Below are 21,824 nucleotides of genomic sequence, written 5' to 3'. Positions count from 1 at the left end.
TACTTCTTATTTCATTATTAATTATATTTTCATTAGAGCACATGTCTACTTCTTATTGAAATAATTTTTTAGTCAAATAGAAATTTTTTTCTACTACTTTCAAATGTAATATAAAACAATGCAATCTGTAATTTTTTAATAATTTTCTTAATGTTTTGAGTAGTATCTTGTACGTTCTTAAAGAGAGTAACAAGATGTGATATTTTCAATCAATAAGACGGAATATCGAAATTCAGGCGAGGTTTCATTTCCCAGTGCCATTAATTTGATTGAAAATCTAATTAGTATGCAACCTTTGCGCATTCGAATCTCTCTCATTTCTTGACAATCTGTGGAACATCGTCCGTGCGACTTGTGTTCAAAGAGAATAACAAGATATGACGTTTTCGATCGGCGAGATGAAGTATCGAAATTTCGGCGAAAGAGAATTTTTCAATGCGCTTCTCTCTGCGCTCCTCTGTAGCAATCTGCAGTACTTTGTAGTCGCCTGGCTGATAACACCCGTCGCGTTACTTTCAAAAGCACACAAAGAATTTCCAATAGCGTTGCGAGGGGAAAATAGCGGCGCGCTCGTAACTTCCGACATGAGAGGACGGTCTATACCCGTTATATATCTCTCGTTTTTTTTTTTCTTTTATTCTCCAGCCTCGGCTGCGAATATAGAAAATTTTAAATATGATTTGTTGATCCGCTTTGAAGGCGATTAAATAGAAATCGAAATTGAAAGTGCTCTTTTCTATTTCGATCTACCCTACAGCTTTCGTTTTATTTCGTAGATTTTATGTAACATTAAAGAGTTGAAATATGTATTACATATGCATGTGATAAATCAATGTGCAAGTAGGATTACTTCAATTTTTTCAACTACGTCATACTGAAATTCAATGTTTATATGCTTTTCGTATTGAAGTGTGTGCTGCAATAAGCGAAACAAATTTTCTTCTAATGATAACTTATCTCTAATTTCTTCACTCCTGAATAACTTTATCCGTGAGATATCTCCCAGAGAATATGATAATTTCTAGTAAACTTTTAATACATTTTATGTCAAAAGTTAGTACAGTATGAAGAATAGTTATCGGTAATAGATACATAACTAGAAGTTTCAGTGAAGAAAACGAATTTTTAATTAATTATTGGATATCATTATCTGGAAAATAACTATCGTAGGTGCGGAAAAATCGAGCATTAAAAATTTAATAATTTTTTTTTTAATTCTCGCATATTTTAAAAGATTTGGTCGACTTGACAGACACTGCATCTAGCATGCAAAGTCTAATGCAAAAATCTCGTTCCATACGATTTGAAATGCAGAGAGTGTCGAGTTTTCAAACTCCGCTGGTAGTGATGCGATGTTACAGAACATCACGATGTTTTTGGAAAAAAGGACTCCGGCGAATGAGGGAATTTCCCGGGCGTTTTGTCCCGCGGGAGAAAGCGTCCGTACGTGGAAATCCATGGGTCGTCGGTTTCGAAGCAGCGCCAACCGAGGCTAGCAGTGATTTTTATCTCGTGTAGCAGAAAAAGTTTCCTTTTTCTCGCATCAACTCGCGCGTTCGTCCCAATTTTGTATGCACTTTGGTTTACGTCACGGGGATTACGTGACGATAAAACAAGATAGTTCGCACGCTCTGTGCGAAAAAAAGTATGCCGCATTCGAATGCTCATAGAACTTGCGAATCGCAATTGTAATCCCTTACAGAAGCATTGTAATCCTTTCAACACTAACCGTATTTAATTTCTGTAAAAGATTTTGTTTAAAACCGAAATCCAGGTGCAAGTCATTGTTTTAAATACCAAGTAATTTCATATATTTGTATGTTACTCATATGTATATTCACTTTTGTCGCACACATGTTCTATTAAATTAAGTTCTATCTACTTAAAGTTAATATCCAGATTTTTACTATAAGAAAGAATATAAGAAACAATGTTGAAAAAACCAACACTATCGAGTGATGATATAGTCTCTTCTTTTTCTTCTCTTTATCGTTTAAATTTTTGTTTCTGGACAAAATACCCTCTGACCCCGATTTATTATTTTACCTTGCGATAATATTATTTTAGAATGATACTTTTTTTGTTTCCTGCTTTTATTTCTTTTACAGCTTAAATAATGCATCTCCACTCAATATTCTTTATATGGTATTTGGAGTAGCTAGAATCGAACCTGAGTCTCGCTTGAGAGTCCGGTCGGTTGCTCCACTTTTATGTTATTTAGCATTCCAAAAATATATTGAAGTATGCAAGATTATTGGACATATTCAAAGTATAATTTTCACCATTTTAATTAATTCAAATCGAGAAGATTAATTGATATGTATCGCACTATTTTTCAGGCTTTTAAAAAAATCTGTCTTCTGCATTTTTTTTAAGGATTATATCGTTCGCATCCTTTTAACAAGTTTTCTTTATTTAGACTCCATGCGTGCAATACTTAAAATCCGGTTCTGGACATCCGTTACAATTTTCATTACAGTTTAGTTTTGTGAAGAGAGATGACACACTTCCGTGCGGTTCTATCTGAATAAAAATTTGCAGCGGCAAAAAATAACTCGTCCGTCGAACCGTTCTATCGCGCGTTTGCTCTTCCGGCCGTTTGCATTCGGGAAACGCGATCTGGAACGCACATCATCCAAAGGTATCCGTATAATCTATCAGTAACCTGCTGTGGGAAATTGAATGTTATATCAGCGTGCTAATCAGATCGGAACGACCGGTTGGCTGTGCGGCCTACAACGCTTACCGCTCACGTCGATTTATATAGATACGTCTGCCTTTACAAAATTAGCGATATTAGTTCCGTCAATAATTTTTTTTGCCCAATTTGATTTTTCCTTAGCAGGAATACTAAGAAAAATAATCGTTTAACGAATTTTTCAATTTTAATCATATTTTTTTGTATTTATAACAAAGTTTTGAATTAAAAAATTTTGCTATTGTTAATTACATTTTGAATTTTGAAACTTCGTTAAAGTAATGTTTATTTTAGAAATTAAAAAAAAATATAATTTATACTATTTCCTGAAAATTGGTTCGTCACAAATCTCATTTTAGCGAGTAATTATTTGAGAGTTTAACAGTTATAAACGCTTGACATTTTCGTCAAAGAAAAATCGATTCCAAATCAGGCCAAGAATTTCAACTAAGAGAGACATTCTGTGTAAATGTTCTCAAACATTATTATCCGAACAAAGAGAATCGCGTTCATATCGATTAGATCTTCATGCAAGTAGGAGAATCAATACTAAAATTATCCATTTAGTAGCAAGATGGTAAAGGGCTTACGCACAATATAATCTTTTTCTATCCACATCCATTAGTGTAGCAAGCATTTTTTTCAAATATTATCTTTTAATAGAAATTTATGAATTGAATTTTTTATTGCTACATATTGATTATCTAGAAAGAAAAATTGTAAATCTGAATTGGCAATCTCATTTTACATCAAATTGTAAAATAATATTTGTAATAAAAAATATTTTTATTCGTATAACTTCAACCACTGACGTGATTTTATTTTATTTTACGCAGATAAATAATTTTATGTATAAAATATCGTTAAAAAATCGATGTTACGATGCTATATGAAATATAGATTTTTAGTGACAAAAAGTACAGCGCAAGCTTAACACTTGCATAACACGAACTTGATTAACGCGTTACGATAAAACGAATTTATATTATATACGCGTATTATTAATAACGCACGCGTTAGAAAATTACAAACTAGGTTCACTGGGCTGCCATTTTAACTGCTGCAAGATTTAACGCATGCGATTTTCAGATACGAATACCTACTGTGCAATTAAAAACGATGAATCGCGCACGCAATTCCAAAGCGCTATCGGCCAAATCCTCCCTCTTATTAAGTATGCGATGTACGTCCTTTCACATATTCATTTCGTTCAAGATTTGACGTGCCTCCGCCCGGATTCTGACAATTACGAACGAGAGACCCGTCTCCGGTCCGTGGTATGCGCCATAAATATTCGAACTTTAGGGATCACAGAAGGGACAGAATACCGGTGAAACAGGCGCACGTTTCGTTTTATATTCCCGGTATTTTTGCGTACCAATTAAATATTTTAGCGGGATGTAATCATAAACTAAGCTGTTTTGGTGAGTAAATTCTATTTACAGGGGATACCGCTTAGGATTTCGTGACCCAAGTCGCGAAGTTTGAGAAAGCCACGACTCTACCTTCCCATTTGTAGACGTGAATATTGCAAAGGTTTTCGAGGCACGTTTCAGATAAAACCAACGAATAAATGTATAATATTTTCAGGGATATATAGAGTTTAGCACAAAAAAAGAAGAAAGATGAGTAGAACAGAGAAACACATGTTATTCCCCAGGCAGCACGTGTTGGTTCCTGTACATTTTATGTACGTTTCTTAAATCACATCTAATGTTTAATAACCGTTTGGGAAATGTATATAAACCAGCATGTATTACTTGGATTAACGAAATTCCTTCAAGATAAAGTAAATATTATATTATAATTATATTTATTAAAAATTAAAAAAATATATAACGTAATTCTGAGGAAATATATACGTTCAAAAGAAAGTGAAAAATAAGAATAAAAAAAAAAACGATATATCTATTCAATAAAGAAAAATTTTCTAATAAATTGTCTGATTTCCTAAAAATAATGCAGTAATAATTTGAATAAAAATATTGTAGCATTTATTGCGAAATATACAATAATTTCTATAAATTGCACATACGTACACATATACACGACACGCTTCAATGGAATCTAAGAACAGCGCCGATGTCATTAAACAAAGGAAGCTTGAGATAACTTTCGCGCGTAACTGTTTCTGTGCCGCTATGCAGCCATTAGCCAAGTGCACTTTGCGTTTGAGTGCGCAATTTCCAGCGCGAAACGTCAAAACTATTATTGTTCAAGTAAAATCGCAGCTATAATGAAAGATACTTATCGAAGATAATATATCTCACTTACGATGTAACAAATCTTTTGGAAAAATTAAAACGCTTCGATAATTAAAGTCTCTCCGAAGTTTTGTGTGTACTGATGTAAAATGCTGAACTCTGGTCTCTGATATTTAATTCGTACCACATTCAATAGTTGTTGGATATTAATATTGATTCGGTAAGATTGATGCTGAATTAGAATAGGTCAGAAGTTAATCGCGCGAAGAAATCAATATTGAATTTTAAATTCTTAATAATGAAGTGCTTCAACTTCTTGAATTTTGCATATTTGAGAAGGCATCCTGCCGGAACTCGTTGAGAAGTGCATCCGGTGCATCTCACTAATAAAACGTTCGCATTTAATAATAAAGTCACACGGGCGTCGTCGCGTCGTCGTGCGAGTAGCAGTTGTTTTCCTAACATTTTGTCATCGCTGAAACCGCATCGTGACGTTTATTACATGACCGGTGCCACTTATTGTCCGCGAAGAATGTAAAGGAGATAGGATGTCCTGTTGCTCTTCTTTTCGTGCCGGCCGGTCGGCGCGTCCCAACTCCTTCAGCGTCCGGCGCGACTCCGACTTCTTTTCTCATTCACACGATTCCGGCAACCGACGCCGTGCCGGCGAGATTCTTTCCTTGGAAGGGATCCTCCACCTGCCTTCTCTCATGAGTGGCTTCCTTTTTCTCGTCTCCTTTTTTTCTCACGAAAGTGTACCGATGATGACGCGTTCGGGAATCCATACGACGACGTGCCGCGACAATAGAAAGTTAAAGGCTAAGATCCGGAAGGAAGACACCGATGACGACGTGAGTGACCCACATCCGGTGAAGCAACCGTGAGAGAGTAGACGCACGCAGTCGCTCGTGTGTGTGCATGTTAAGGGAAACATCACCGATCGAGTAGAAACTCGATGCTGGAGATGAGAGTCGATAACTGATGCTGATATAAAAGCATGGAGAACGCGCTTTAGTGTGCTTCGGAGCGTAATACAGTTCGTTTATTAGCCTATTCGATATATTGCTTGATTCAGTAATAATTATTCTACTCGACTTACTACATTCCATTCCGATAATATTTCAGATTTATCTCACGTCACGTTCTGTACATAATATTGTTATATCGTAATCCCAGGAGTGGAAAAAATACAGTACAAATTGTATTTAAATGGAAAATACTTTTTCAAATACAAAATAGTGCTGTTTCCAATTTTATTTAAAATTATCTAACTTTATTAATTTTTTTATGTATTCTTAATTGTTCTCGCGGAAACTTTGGTTTACATTGATTACATTTTGACTAATTTCAAAATTAAACTTGGAAACTATATAACATGTACATATATTATAAGTTATTTAATTTACTATTTTTGTTATTGCTTTTTAAAAACAATAATATCTCAAAAAATGATCTGAAACAGAATTATGCGCTGGAGAGCTAATAAACAGTGACAAATGAAAATAATTTCTCCACTAGATTAAACGAACACAAAAATATGTTGCAACGAATAAATGCTTTTTTTTACATCTAGTTATCTAAACTTGTTATGCTTTTGTTTTTATTATTGAAAAATTATATCAGCTGCAGTTTAGAGCAGGATTCATATTGATCAATTACATTGTTATTCAAGATAAGCAAGCTAATCTTCCTCTTCATTGGAATTGAGTTTGTGGATTTTTAAATGTATTGAATATAATTCAAAATACAAAATATATACTATCAGAAAAGTATTAAAATACAACATGTATTTAAATACCTATTTCAAATACATATATTTCAAATGCTGCCCACTCTTGCGTAATCTTTATTCGAATACACAAGTACGATAAAATGGTTTTATGTTACGAAAAGACTGACAATTAGCTACCTGACTAAGGACCGACTTCCTCCATTTACTCTTATTATCAGAAAGTACAATAGCTGTGAATGAAAGATTCAATACGAGTACGACAGCGATTTAACGTGCTTTCTAAAGGTTCGAATGAAACTAATTTTATGGTTCAGAAGATTAATCTTTATTCTACTCTCTTGATATTTTAAAAAGGTGGGCTACTATTACATTTATTGCATTTTAAATGCAATTAAATTATACCTTGTTGTTACAAATGTTGTACTTTATAAATATACATTTATTTCAGTCAAATTCACCTTTCAATTTCTATTTACCTATCACCTTTATTTTTACCGTCACGAATAATCAACGATCTGTGTGCTTTAAATAAAGCGCGAATAAACGTTGGCGAAAGCTTTCTCAATCGAGAGCACAATCGAGTTTGTTCTCTTATTTAGGTCGATTCGAATATAACTGGCATATTTTTATGAAGGATAAGAATCCTCCGTCTTCAACCACTACGTTTTTAACTCTATATATTCTGCATGGCCGCGTAAGAAATGTCAAAGAACTGTGTCGAGCAGAAATAAAAATGATTCGGCTTGTACCTTCAACATCTTAGTTATACGAATGATTCATAAAATGAAAGTTCGGTAATTCCAGGAATGTCGGGACTTCCGGCAAAGTGAAGCATCTTGCGTTCGTCAAGCGCATTCATCGTAAAACGCGTTGAAATCGCGTCTCCGTCTACGATCAACAGCAGACTAATGACTAATCTCGTATAATCTCGACGCGATTGCTCCATGTAATTGCCATCATGCACCAAGAAGTGGCATGGCATTACTGCCATGCCCCCCGCTATCGTTGCATTATTCATGTCTCCTCTGGCTACACCCTAAATTCGAGGGACTTCCCAGAGGATGTAACCGCCGCAACGCGCCGGTAATTTCACCGTCGAGCAGCCTTGCCAGCTATCGCCATATAAATCACGAAGTACGGTGCATTAAAGATGGTCCCGCGAGGGGAGAGATAGGCTTCTTTGCATTATAGAGCATAGAGATCGAAAATAATGACTCAAATATTCACTCGCGTAAGGTAAACACTCTAGTGTTCAGATCTATTATATCCGGACAATTGCATAAAAACTCATTATTAATCTCAAATGTGCTTTTTTATTATAATATTAAGATTTAATTGTAATCTTTAAATATACCCCGATAGGCACATTGTGCGAATGTTGCACAATGGCATCACAAGAACTTTGCAGTATTACATTAAAATGATACGTCATAGAGCGGAAATTTTGTCGAAATTAAATTTCTAAATAATATTTTCCAAGATTAGACAAATCTAAGTTTGAAATCTATAAATGCTTTACAATTATTTTAAAAACCGTTAAATTTTTTATTTAAAATGTTATCATGCTGAATATGTAATATTTTATGCTGCTGGAATACTACATTGTAATTTAGGAATAATTATGTATTTTTGTAAACATGTATATTAATTATATTTCTAAATATTTTATACATAATACAGCTCAAATGTTTTTTTTAATTGTTAAACAGTTTCTTTCTAAATTTAATTTTAATTAATATTTGATAAAAGATCAATACTTCTACATCTATAAATTATAATTTGCAATTATAGATATGTTTACAAAAATATTTTTATGAATATATTTTTATGTAAGATTTTGTCATATAATTTAATGAATGTTGTCTTATCGAGACAATTAATATTACAAATAAACTTGAATTAAAATGTTTATTTATAGATATAAATAAACATTTTTCATCTGTATCAATTATGCCAAGCGTTTTTCCCAGAGAACATATAATTCATTAAAATTTTATTTTTTTTTCATTAAATTACATTTTCTAAAATATCTAATTCTTGGCTTAATATTAGTTTGCGTATGCTAATATTAACGATGTAATAACGGCGATCAAATATATTGATGACAATGATGTATTTCCATTTCTGTACACAGCAGTGGCAGCGACATTACGATCAATACATCACAATCAATCAATATATTGACATCAGAAATGCAATTGCGCTAACGATAGGCGAGAGACGGTCGCTACGGATTCATCTTTTACTTTTGTTTTTTAATTACGAGCCGCCGGAGGAACAACTTCGAAACGGGCGCGGCCGGATTATCGCCGCGATGGGGGGAAAAAAAAAACGATATGTCACAGGGGCTTATGACGAGACGAGCGAAGAAGCAAAGAAGGCGAGTAAAAAGAAACGAAAAACGGTCCGACAATTCGTAGATTCTGAAGTCGACTTCGGCTCATGAATAACGTAGGAGAGAGCACATTAGAATATTCCCCGCGGCATAACGAATAAGGAGACATAACTTCCATTGTTATTTCCCCGGCCTTAAAGGGGAGGACTCTGACTCACGGTGACTGTAACGAAAAAGGAGCGCGGGAATTCTAACGGTGGGCAATGATATTTCCACGGAGATGGTGCACTTGAAAGAAAAGTCAACGGACCTCTCGCCGTTGATTTATTAAGAGTGCGTTCGCGTTAAAGCGAATAAGGGCCGGAGTTTCCATTCCGCTCTCGTTTTCGAGGGAAGGGCGATGATTGTGCGCGACGAGCACGGCCCCCGTAGAGCTCCCGTAATTAGCATTCCCATCCGATTATCGCGACGGCCGGGGCGGGGTCGTGTTTTAATCAAGACGCAATTGTGACTGTTCCAGATAATAGCGGCCGGCTCAAAAATTACTTGATGCGCTGAGGATGCGCCGTGATTTCTGCAACGGTGGGCTTGCCTGCGCCGTTGTGTGGGTGTCGTCGATTTGTCTGCTGCTCGTCCTCTCGCTGTCGACATCGACCACCGCTGGTACGTCTTCTGTTCTTTTATTTTCTTATTTTAGCGTTTCATTACTTGCTTCTTGTTAAGAATGTATAGGACATTTCTGCAAACATTAAGAAAATTATGAAAAAGTTACAAATTATTTTATATTGCATTTGAAAGTAGTGGAAAAAATTGACGACGATTTTCTACCTGTATAAAAAGTTATTCAGAAATGGACATGTGCTCTAATGAATATAAATATAATAAAAATTATATTTGAAATAAGAAATAGTGAAAAAATTTGATTTTTTTTTTATTTATGGTAAGTACTTTAAATATTCAAGATGATTTATGTTAAGTTTCATTGCGATGCAAAACACAATTTTGTAAAAAATATAAACAAGAATTTATTTAAAAAATTATTAAACAGACAAAATCACAATAAAACTTTGTATAAATTATCTTGAATAAGTATTTACGTGAAAAAATTGAGATTTTTTTAAATATTTTTTAATATAAAGTAATTTAATTTTAATAACAAATGGACTAAATAAAAATATACAACATTATTATATAACAATATAATCTTATTTGCACAACTTTTATTTGCACATAGTTTATTTGAAGTGTTAATATTAATACATTTCCAAATTTTATTTATAATACTTTATAAGGCCCATATGTCTGATACATCCTTAATCGGCTTATTTCTGTCCAACGTGCACGCAAACCCAGCATATCGAAAAACAGATTGATAAAACAATTACGAGAGAATATTCTTTAAAAGTAAATTGATATTCTCATCACATGTTTCAGTTCCGTAATATCGGATATCACTTCAGTCAATTCTTTTTAATTTAGTGTCTTTGTGGCTGTTTCTATATTTTTTAATTTAGCGAATCAATCAGTTTTAACAGCCAATATCTATATGCTAAAGACAAGATCAAAGATCGAGAAAGGAAAACAAACGTTCCCATCATTTCTCCTTTTTCCCTTTTTTTTTCTTTTTATCAAGTTAATATGCATCCACAGAAATTTCTTTAAATTAAAAAAAATTTTTTATTGTTCCTTTTATTAGAATTAAATTAATAGTTTGGTTGTGCAACGTAAACCTTTTTTTGGAAAGAAATACATTTTTAGAACCAGAACAACTAAATTATTTCTTACATTTTTGTCAGTACTTTTTTTGGAATTAAATAATTATTTAAGTTAAACAAATAATTTGAACAAATGATCTATTAACTTTTAAAGAAAACTAATAATGTTATTTCTTGAAATAAAATAAATTTTTATGTTTTGCAAAAATATCTTTACTTCAACTTAAAAAAATTGAAGTTGATTTAAAGAAACGATTTCAATTGAATAAAGTAGAGAGATTTCAATTGAAACATCATTTTTCTCTGGGTGTACAGATTACCTTAAGAGGATTATCGATTAATAACCAATCTATTGGCAACAATAATCAAATATTGAAAATTTTCAAATGAGTTTAATTCTCCGTGATAAGACGCGTAGCGATTTCACTATATAAACGAATAGAGATGTAGAGATCATTTTCGCGCGTTAGTTTCGGAATCTAAGCTCGATAGAACTAAATTGGTTGTAATGCACGATAATCGTACATGGATTTCACGTCGTGCAGTCGAGTGATCGCATGCGTGAATTGCACGCGTTTCTCAATCATTAATGTACATGACGTGGACGATCGGCAATGCGATGTATGCATACATCCGATATAATGTGATATTGCTGGTTAGAAACTTCCCGTGCGATTTCGTATTCCGGCAATCGATTCCCATCCCAATGTGTTACAGCAGGATGCATGTCGTCTCAATAAATATCGAGGACAACTCGATTTGCATGCCAATAACAGATTGAATTTCTCCCACGCTATTTAAAGCCTATCCCTTCATCTCTTCCCTTGCCTTGCCTTTCCTTCTTTATCACCTTTCATTCTTTTTTGCGTTCTTCCTCTTTGCCTCCCTTTTTCTTCTCTCTTTTGAAAGGGATTTGTATCGAGAATATAGGTGGCTCAGCAGTATGTTACATATTAAATCCATTTGTATGCTTATTGCAAAATATATCCATATATAAAAATTTATATATTGTATTTATTATTATTCATGCGTATATGTCAAAAAATGCGTCGTTCTTTATTCTACTTTGCAATAAGCATACAAATGGATTTACTATGTAACATATTGCTGAGCCGCCTATATCCTCAAAAATCTCTTTTGTTTTATGTATACAGAGAGTAACTCGATCATTTAAATATCATCAATACTTTTTAAATAGAGTGGCACATTTTCATTTTTACATGTAATTTTTTTTTTTATAGTTTTAGATTATTTTTGATCACCATATTTATTCTACATAAAAAGAATTTTTTTGTAAACTGTAATATATTATTATACTACATTTATGAAAATATACTATCTCATTTTAAAAAATGTTGATAATCAGAATCTCATAAATTAATTAGTATGAAAAAATGTTGGCTATCATAATATATGCCCTATCAAAACGAACAATTTTCCTCTGTAATATTTTTTTGTATCATTACAAACAGAAATATTCTAGTGATCGAGTTACAAAAAACTTCCTGTATATATAAAATTGTATAAGTTATTATATATCTAATAGAATGTTATTTTACATTCTACATCACGACTGTAATGATTTGTTTGGATAGAGAGATGATGAAATTCCGCGAGCAGCGGATCGGAAATTTGGGTAATTGGACGCGTGGCGAAAGCCACCCAAATTTCACCTGGGTTCTTACGAAACTTTGTACGGCGCGAAAATGTACCTCCAAAAATGCTAGAGACGATTAATAGGACAATGCGAAACGTATTTGTACATCGTACTCCGGAGACTTTCGCTAAAGGACATCTAAACGGAATATCGGGGGGATTTTCTTTTCGCGTACGCCCGTCTGAGCCGGACACTTTCTTCATTTGTCACACGAACGTGCATCACCGTTCCGCGTATTAATATGTGTCATGTAACGGAACGCGCACGCGGCGAATTCCCATCGCGTCATGCATAAATTTGCATGAGAGCTTAATTCTTCGAGTTGAAAAGATTTATTCACACATTTTTTTCATTCTTATCAGTTGTCAATGTATATGTTAATTTTTTTAGACAGATTAAGGATGTTTTAGCTATACAATAGGAACTTAAAGGTATCGAAATTTTTTAACTGAAAACTTCTCTAGATTCTTTTTTTTTCTTAATTAATAACAAAAAATTTTGATTGTAAATGTCCGAATTTTGACTCTGAAACTATCACCTAAAAAGAAAACAATGAAACATTCGATTCACAATGATTTTTGCAACGAGAATTACTATATTTTGTTGCAGTTTTAAAACAATAACTTTTAAACAAATAAGGATTTAAATGAATTTTTGCACAAATATTTATTAGAGTTTTATTAATATGTGTAAAAATTTTGATTTACTGGTAATGCTACTTCTCCATCAAATTTGCAAATAAGTACTGTAAAATGCGATCAAGAGTAAACAAAAAATTAAATAACTTTCAAATCAATAAATGAATTGTGCTTAAATTTTACACAGGCACTCAAACGTAATACTAGAATATTCTATGAAATTTTTATATTTTTGGTAATGTTTTGAGATATGACTCATACATCCTTAAAACGATTAATAAAAACCGATCAATTGTTATTGAAAAAAGATTTTTAATAATAATCAAGTTTAAATAATTGTTAAGTTTTGGTGAAATAGTTTCAATTATGTTTAGTCGATATTACCAAATGTTTAATAATATGTAATAACTATTTAGTAACCTATTGATTACTATTATTATGTTTGGTTACTGTTAAATGTTTAATTATATTAATCAAACGTTTGATTGAAACTATTGATCGAGGCTTAATTATTATTACTAAACTCTTTTTTTCCTGTACCGTTTTTACCAACTTTAAAAAAATTTTTTAACGGTTTTCATATATTTGTATTGGTATTTTTTCGTACCGATAATTATTTTTTCCGTTTGTTCATTCCATTTTTTTTTTGAGTGCTCAAAGGCATTTGCTATTACGATGTCGCCTTGAAACGCTCTCATAGCACGTTAGGTAAGTATAGTAAGTGTGGCAGTAGGATGCCGAGGAACCGTTAGCCGTCGACTCCAGCTATTTTTATTATTATTATCATCGTCGTTGTGCTACACTTTAGCCCGAGCGTGCTCAAAAACACCGCCTCCTGGCTTCTCATCCGAGAAAGCACCTTATTTCTCGATAATTTATTAAAGCGCTTCTTAATGTAACTCATTAGTCTCCAGCTTAAATCCGGACTCGCAATGCGGTGCCTGGTGTATATGGTGTTCGTTCTTCTTTCGATCGAAACTCTTGTCTTTAACTAATTCATTTTCTCAGCGAGTAAATTAAATAGTTTTTATTTTTTTTTAATTAAAAATTTCTAGGGTTCTTGAGATTTCTCACAAAACGCTACTTTTTGAATTTTATATCCGCGAATATAAATTTAAAAAACTTTTCTGCTGTCTATACCATAGGAATATCAGAAGCACAAAGCATACTGAGTCCCCCCTTTTCGGATTTCAACTATGGTACTGCGACCCAAGAGATCGAAATTCAAAATTTATTAGAGTAAGCACCATCGTTGCACCAGTCAATGAATAAATTAAAATAACTTGCAAATATGAGCTAACAGTAATTGGTAATTGAGAATCAAATGGAACGCCTCTTGAAACTTGTACTCTTTAACTTTTCTAATAATTTCAGCTGCATATATTTGTATGTTTCGGTCCTTTCTTCAGCGAAAATATAAAAACCCCTGCTTACAATATTTAGTCCGTTTCAAATAAGTTCCTTGTAAAAATAATTAATTACATTTTGAAATAAAAAAATAATATTGTACTGAATTCTTTGTAAAAATTAAATCTAAAACATATCAATTAATTTGCAATTTATTATTTCGAAGTATTAGTATTTTAGTATCAAAAGTATTTTAATACTTTTAGTGTTAATAACCGAAAAGTAATACTATTTAAATACTTTTTTGAACAGTCATTTACTGGTGATTGTCCAATGACTGGTGCAATGATCTCAGATGGGAGGAAAGAAAGATCCAGCTTACAACATCATCAAACACGTTAGAAATTTCTACTAGTCTCCTCGTTTCACTTTTGCATTAACATTCTTTAATGACTCATGAACAATGAGTCATTAAAAAATATTAATGCATAAGTGAAATAAATTTACAATTATCAGTATTACACCAACAATAAAAAAATCAATCGATTAATATTAAACTTAATTAAATACATAATATTAAAATATTCTTTAAGTAGGAGATCATATCCAAAATAGATTTTGTAAATTATAAAATTGTTTTCCAATTTTTCGCGCTAAATCTGTCCACCCAAAAAAAAATCGAAGTTGTATTTTCGAATTTACGAATGACACGATTTGCAGAGCCTTTGCTGAAAGTCGCCGGTCGATGTCCAGCCCTCGTCGAACAGAACGTGTGCCCGTCGAGAGCGCCGGCCTGTGAGAATGACTACCAATGCCAAGGCACACCGGAGGAACGTTGCTGCAAGACCGCGTGCGGTCTTCGCTGCGTCGCGGGCGAGCTGACCGGATGCGAGCAGCTGGCGTTGGCGGCTGTGAGGAGGTCGCGGGCCCTCGGCGCCCGCGGCCCCTCGCAGTTCATGCCACGATGCGACAACGTGACCGGAGAGTTCGAGAGAATACAGTGCGAGCCGCACGGCAGCAGCTGCTGGTGCGTCGACGAGATCGGCACCGAGATACCCGGCACCAGGGCACCCGCCAAGGACGACATCGACTGCGACAAGCCCCGCAACTGCCCGGCTCACAGCTGTCGGATGCTCTGCCCCTTGGGATTCGAAGTATATTCACTATATAAGTCCACTTTATATTTCACATATTCAACGTAAATTTAAAGCTATCGGCATTGAAAATGGCCGAGAAGAATTACATGCTTTTTATGCCGAGGTACATCTCTTCACTTTTTGTCATCCACATTTTGAAAATGATATATTCTTAAACTTCTTTTCATAATTGTTGAAATGATTGATTAATCACGTGAGTCACTGTGTGTACATTATAATTTCGATTTCTGACATTTAACTTTTAACGCTTGGAAAGTACGGCTGTTTTGGGATTTATCGTGATCGTGTCGGTTCAAAATAAATTGAGAGAGCGAGTTGTCTTTATGTCGGTTTAATACGAGACAGTCCAAGTGCCCGAGTTACAATGCTACGCGTCTATACTGAGCTGCGGCGACTTGATGAGAGAGAGTCTTCTCTTCTTCGCGCGTCTTATAGCTCCTCGGTATAACCGAGAGAACTTTGTGTCCAACTGGAAATTTTTAATTTGTTACTCTGTACCGAGTTAGCTGCTGCTTATTTATCATCCTACTTAAACCTCTATTTATTGTATATGTATTCTTGTTGTGTATCATATATGTTTCCTTAATACTCAACTCTAACTAATAACGCCTTTCTGTTTTCTTAACTATGCTCGTTAATTTTTGTTAGGCGAAGCAATCGCCAAGGTATATGGCGAAGCAATCGCCACACTATAAATAAAAACATGATTGAGTAGAAACCAATTAAATAAGAACAATAAATTTAAAAAATTAATAACTGTTAACTTAATTAATTTTTAGTTTTAATCACTTGTAAAACACGTAAACTTGAACTTGTTTACTTTTTTCTTAAATAAAAAATTTTTAAAACCTCTTTGAGTTCTATTATTGAAAGATTCAACGTTCTCCACAGATTAATGACGTCACCGGTTGTCCGAAATGCGAGTGCAGAGATCCCTGTCGTGGCGTTACCTGTCCGGGAGCCGGACAGACATGCGAGCTAATCGCCGTGAGTTGTTTTCGGGAGCCGTGTCCTCCGGTACCCAGCTGTCGGAAGACCAGATCCTTATCAACAATCTGTCCGGCAGGCGAACCCTTGCAGATCACCGATTCGCCGCGACCATTCCTCTGCGGTGATACGCCAGGTAAACCGACTTGTCCGCCGATGTATAGCTGCCTGGTGGAGCCCAAGCAAGAATACGGGGTCTGCTGTCCATCCAACGTGAAGTTACAGCGACCCGGCACATGTCCCGCGGAGGAGTCGACGACGTGCGGGCCCACCTGTCGTTACGACCTCGAGTGTCCCGGGCCACAAAAGTGCTGCAGCAATAAGAATTGTGGCGGTAACGTGTGCACGATACCCCAGGACCTCAGCGCGTGCCATCGTGATCGCATGCTCGCCGAGATACTCAGTGTCTCCGAGCGCCAGGGTCGTGGTTACATTCCGCAGTGCATGGAAGGTAAAGAATAAACTATTGAGGATCAATCGTGCGAGTCATCGCGATCCTTTGTTTCTCTCTGTAGCGACGCGCCGAGTAAAGCTTCTAAAATGCAAGATAATTGTGCAGATGGAGGTTTTGAGACGAGGCAGTGCTCAAGAAACGGCCTTGTTTGCTGGTGCGTGAATAACGATGGTAGAAAGATATCCGGCTCCATGGGTCCCGCCGAGAAGATTGATTGCAGATCGATAAGCAAGGCACGCTCGCTTCCGGCGTCTTGCACGTCTCAGCAGTGTGCCCAGGTCTGTCAGTACGGCTTCAAAACGGACGCTTCCGGTTGCCCGACTTGCGAGTGCGACGATCCGTGCGAGGGGTAAGCATTAGTAATTAGCCGTATTTGCGAAACAAAGTTAGTAAATTATAAATTTTTATTTGTTATTTTTTTATTTGCTGATAAATATAATATATATGTAAAATAAATTTACTAATAAATTTTAATAAATATGTACATCAATTTATTTATTAATGAATTTATGTATATTTATTAATTAAATTTATAAAAAAGTATATATACATATACATTCATTTATCAGTATATTTTATTTATTAGTCAATTAAACAAATATTATTACGGACTCAAAAGCCTAGCTAGTTCTTGTTTCTAACAATTGTACATAGTAACAATAGACTTTACTCGCAAATAATAATAAAAATTACAAAGTATAGTAATACTTTGATTAAGATTCTGCAACATGACAAATGTTTCTACCTATTTAATTTGATCTTCATCAGTATCGATTGATGTAACGATAAATGATATCATGACATAAACATTGCATTTTTGTGTAAATATGCTTTTTACCGAATCTACAATATTTTAAAATTATAAATTCTTTTTTTCTTTCCAACGTCTATGATAAATCAGCAAGTATTTTTTTTAGAAGTCTAATGTATAAAAAGTATTCGTCTCAATTAGCCAGTGTTTTTCTAGATGGCACAAGGAACACGTTGATTGTCTTTTAATTTGGAATCTAATCCCGGCTAGGATCTTAAGTCCTTAATAATTATTGTTTAATTGATTAATTTAATAAGAACTTGAATAATAGTTTTTTTTATTTAAATTTTATTTATTAGTATTTATTTATTTATGAAGTAAAGAAAGTATTAAACTTACAAGGATGATAAAATAAATGTTAAAAAATTGTGTTGAGATTAATAATAAAGCATTTATCAGATTCATATCGTTTAATCAAGCTATTGTTTTTATAGGTTTTCATGCCCCGAGGGACAAGAATGTGTCCTAAAGCGGGAGAACAGCTGTCCCGATTTTCTCTGCCCTACAAAACCGGAATGTAAACCCAGGAAGACCTATAAGAATCCCTGCATCTTTGGTACACCTCTGATCGATCAAGACGGAAACGCCGCGACTTGTTCCACTAATGAAACTTGCCCCGACGGCTACAAGTGTACAATGATACTGGAAGCCGGTCGGTCGGTGTGCTGCATGGAGACGTCAAGCCCTGCAAAGGCACCCACAAGTAATTCCTCCATAATAACTAATAAATAATAATTTAATTATTCAATTATTGTCAAATAATATTTAATCATAAAGAAATGTAGAGTTAGATTAGAAATAAATGTTTAAAAGCTAGAATTATAAAAATATTAAGATTTCCAAGATTTTTACAAGAAAACATTTTTTTTGCAAAATTTTAGTGTGCGAATATCTGCGGGATTTCAACGATCGCATGGAGGGTACGAGGGAAGGAATGTCTCTGGCAATCTCGGCGCCTCAGTGCGAGCAGGATGGCAGTTACAAGTCTCTGCAATGTCACAACACTACGAGTTGCAAATGCGTGAATCATCGTGGAGTGATCCTGAAGACCGGACTGGAGCCGACCGCCTCGGCCGATTGTGAAACTATCAGGGAGCTCACGCGGATCTGCAAACGTCTGTACTGCAATCTGATCTGTCCGTACGGCTATGAAGTGGATGCAGCCGGCTGCGAACAGTGTCGTTGTCATGAGCCATGCCGCGACGTCACCTGCGACTCGCACGAAACCTGCACGATGATCGATGTGAACTGCGGTCCGAACGAATATTGTCCGGCGGTGCCGGCATGCCTAACCACCAAGCCGGGCCAATGCCCATACCTCGTGCCGAGCTCGTCGAGCTGTGAGCTGCAATGCAGCAATGATCAGGAGTGCTCATCCGGTGATAAATGTTGTTCGACTGGCTGCGGCACGCAATGCGTGGCTCCGGTCATGGCTACGGCTTGCCAGCACGCTCGCGCGGTCGCCGAACATGCCGCCAGGGAATCAGGCGAGCCCGCAAGGAGGATCTACATACCTAGATGCGACACTAACGGCGCATTTGAACCGGTACAATGTCACAACGGCATATGCTGGTGCGTGGACGAGGAAGGCAAGGAGGCAGCGGGTACTCGAGTACTCGAAGGAATTGTGCCGCGTTGTAACACGCCTTTGAGATGCCCGGAGATCGACTGCAAGCTTAACTGTCCGGACGGTTTCGAGTTGAACGCGGACACCGGCTGCCCGACGTGCTCGTGCCGCGATCCGTGTCGCAGCGTGACGTGCCGCGGCGAGAACGAAGCATGTCGAATGGTGGAGGTCGCGTGTAGCGCGCCGCCGTGTCCACCCGTACCAGTCTGTTTGCCGAAGAAGGACAACCCATGCGGCCCGAACAGCACGCCGTTGCTTGATCAAAATGGCTCAGTCGCCACCTGCGGTCCACACGGCCGTCATTGCCCGTCGACGCACAAGTGCGAGTTGTCGCCGTTGGACGAGTACGCAGTGTGTTGCCCGAAGCCGCGCGAGGTCTGCTTCGAGCCGCCCCGAAGAGTACCCTGCAATTTAGGCGCCGGCTTCAACGAGACCGAAAGATGGTTCTTCGATCCAGAGCGCAACGAGTGTCGGCGCAAGCACGAGTGCACTCTCGGCCACAATGACTTCTCCAGCCGATTGGTGTGCGATACCGTGTGTCCGGTACTATCGCAGTGCGAGAGGCTGCGCGAGAAAAACCTAAAGCGATCACAGCGGCTCAAGCAGCCCACATTCCTGCCCAAGTGCAATCCCGACAGCGGGACTTGGGAACCGGTGCAGTGTCTGGAGCACGTCGGTGTCTGCTGGTGCGTGAATCGTAAGGGCCAGCCGGTTAAGGGCTCGCTCACTCGATCCGCCGAGCCCAAGTGTAACTTCCGGCAAGCTAGACGAGGCGGCAGAAGACCAGAATCGCAGGAGATAGATCACGAAATTCAAGCGATCATGGAGGACGCTCTACTAAATTTGGAAACGGATGAACGGCGAATGGAGAAAATTCTCGGGACCAGGTGTCAGGCGATGAAGGACAAGGGTCACGTACCAACAATATGCGATCCGCAGGGTAGATTCGAGCCCACGCAATGCGCGGGCGATACTTGTTGGTGCGTGGATGAAGCAGGCAATCAACTGATCGGATCTGAGCCGTTTTTGAAAGGGACGAGCATTTGCCGTAAGTGGAAGATTTCCTGAAATAAAACTTCGATAAATTGAGGTCGCAGTTAAATTTAAATTGTTATTGTTGTAGGTAGGGGTTGTAGATTAAATAATAACTCGTTAAAAAGTTAAAAGTTAAACAACAAAGTTAAAACGTTAATAAATTTTAACTTTGTTTTCAAACAATTAATGTTTAATATCAATGAGAATTATTTTTAAAACACAACTTAACTTTAAACTTTAATTTATTTTTTTCGTAAGTTAAAAATTTATCTATGTAAAAAAAATTGTAAAAGAAGAAAATGCATTCTGATAAAGAAAACAATATATATCTTTGACACTTTTTATGTCTTAAAATATTTCTTTGTTTCATGTAAAATTAATTTACAAATAAAATATTAAATTTATTTAATGATCGACATTATGGTTGTGTAGTTATCTAAAATAACTATAAAAAAGTTATATAAGAGTTATATTCTAATTTAATATAAATGAAGTTTTTCAAATTAACTTTTAATTTAATTTAAGTTAATTTAATTTTAACGCAACTTTTAACTGGGTATATATAATAGCTTTTTGCTCATATAACTTTTAACGCAACTAAATTAATTTTATGATATTAACTTTAACTTAATTTAATTAAAAAAGAAAAAATTAACTTGATTCTAAATCACTCCTGTATTACGGTTTTCTATGATTAAAATATGGAATAAAAAATATAATATAGAAAAAAAAGATAATTAGTTACATGCATACACGCGTTTTGTTAAAATCCTCAATCATAAATTTTAATGAAACAATTTTCAATCACAATGCTGCATTACAAAGGCGCAACTTAATTATAATATGTTATATTAATTAGTGCCCACTCCAGTTGATGCTGTTGATGTGACATTGCGTTTTCCCGGTCGATTTCTGGCGACCGACGAGACGCGATTCACCCGGGAGGCCGAAAATTTTCTGCACGAACTCGGCGCGAGGCTTCGGAAAAACGTGCGAGTGGAGATCAATCAGGATTCGGCGATCTTGAGCTTCGAGATTGTCGGTGCGAACAAGGTGGACGTGGCGTTCCACTTGGAAGAACTCACGCGAATCCAGAAGCTGTCCATGCTGGGCTCGTCCGCAGACGCGACGACCTCGCGCTTCACACATCGCTCCACACCTGTTGTAACACAGAGTCGGATGGTCGCGTTGGAACAACGTGAGATTCTCACGCAAATGGAAACGCCGTACTATCAAACTGCCACGATCGTGCTCGCGGCGAGTAGCGCCTTCGTTATTAGCAGTCTTGTCATTCTGCTGATGCTGTATCGCAAGAAGGTAGACACTCGTCAAAAATTTTGTTTAAGATATTAAGTCCACATGGAAAGAACGATTTTACTAAAATATCTAAAAATTTAGCTAGGTCTGAAAATAATTTTGTTAGATCA

General features: G+C 36.0%; 1 protein-coding gene across 2 annotated transcripts in view; it reads left to right on the top strand.

Moving 5' to 3' along the window:
• LOC105196122 (neurogenic locus notch homolog protein 1) overlaps positions 1–21,824 on the top strand; it is a 28,482-nt gene that overhangs the window by 4,982 nt on the left and 1,676 nt on the right. For both annotated transcript variants that reach the window (XM_026139549.2, XM_026139548.2), the window contains exons 2-8: positions 9,490–9,632; positions 15,047–15,480; positions 16,375–16,921; positions 17,030–17,273; positions 18,170–18,438; positions 18,617–20,410; positions 21,257–21,714. In XM_026139549.2, coding sequence (XP_025995334.2) covers positions 9,530–9,632; positions 15,047–15,480; positions 16,375–16,921; positions 17,030–17,273; positions 18,170–18,438; positions 18,617–20,410; positions 21,257–21,714 — 3,849 coding nt within the window. In that variant the 5' untranslated portion in view covers positions 9,490–9,529. The remainder of the gene's footprint in view (positions 1–9,489; positions 9,633–15,046; positions 15,481–16,374; positions 16,922–17,029; positions 17,274–18,169; positions 18,439–18,616; positions 20,411–21,256; positions 21,715–21,824) is intronic.

The sequence above is a fragment of the Solenopsis invicta genome, chromosome 4 (genome assembly GCF_016802725.1).
Source record: "Solenopsis invicta isolate M01_SB chromosome 4, UNIL_Sinv_3.0, whole genome shotgun sequence".
In the NCBI taxonomy this organism is placed as follows: Eukaryota; Metazoa; Arthropoda; class Insecta; order Hymenoptera; family Formicidae; genus Solenopsis; species Solenopsis invicta.
Note: the sequence above shows the minus strand (reverse complement) of the source record. Positions and strands in the feature narration are given on the sequence as shown.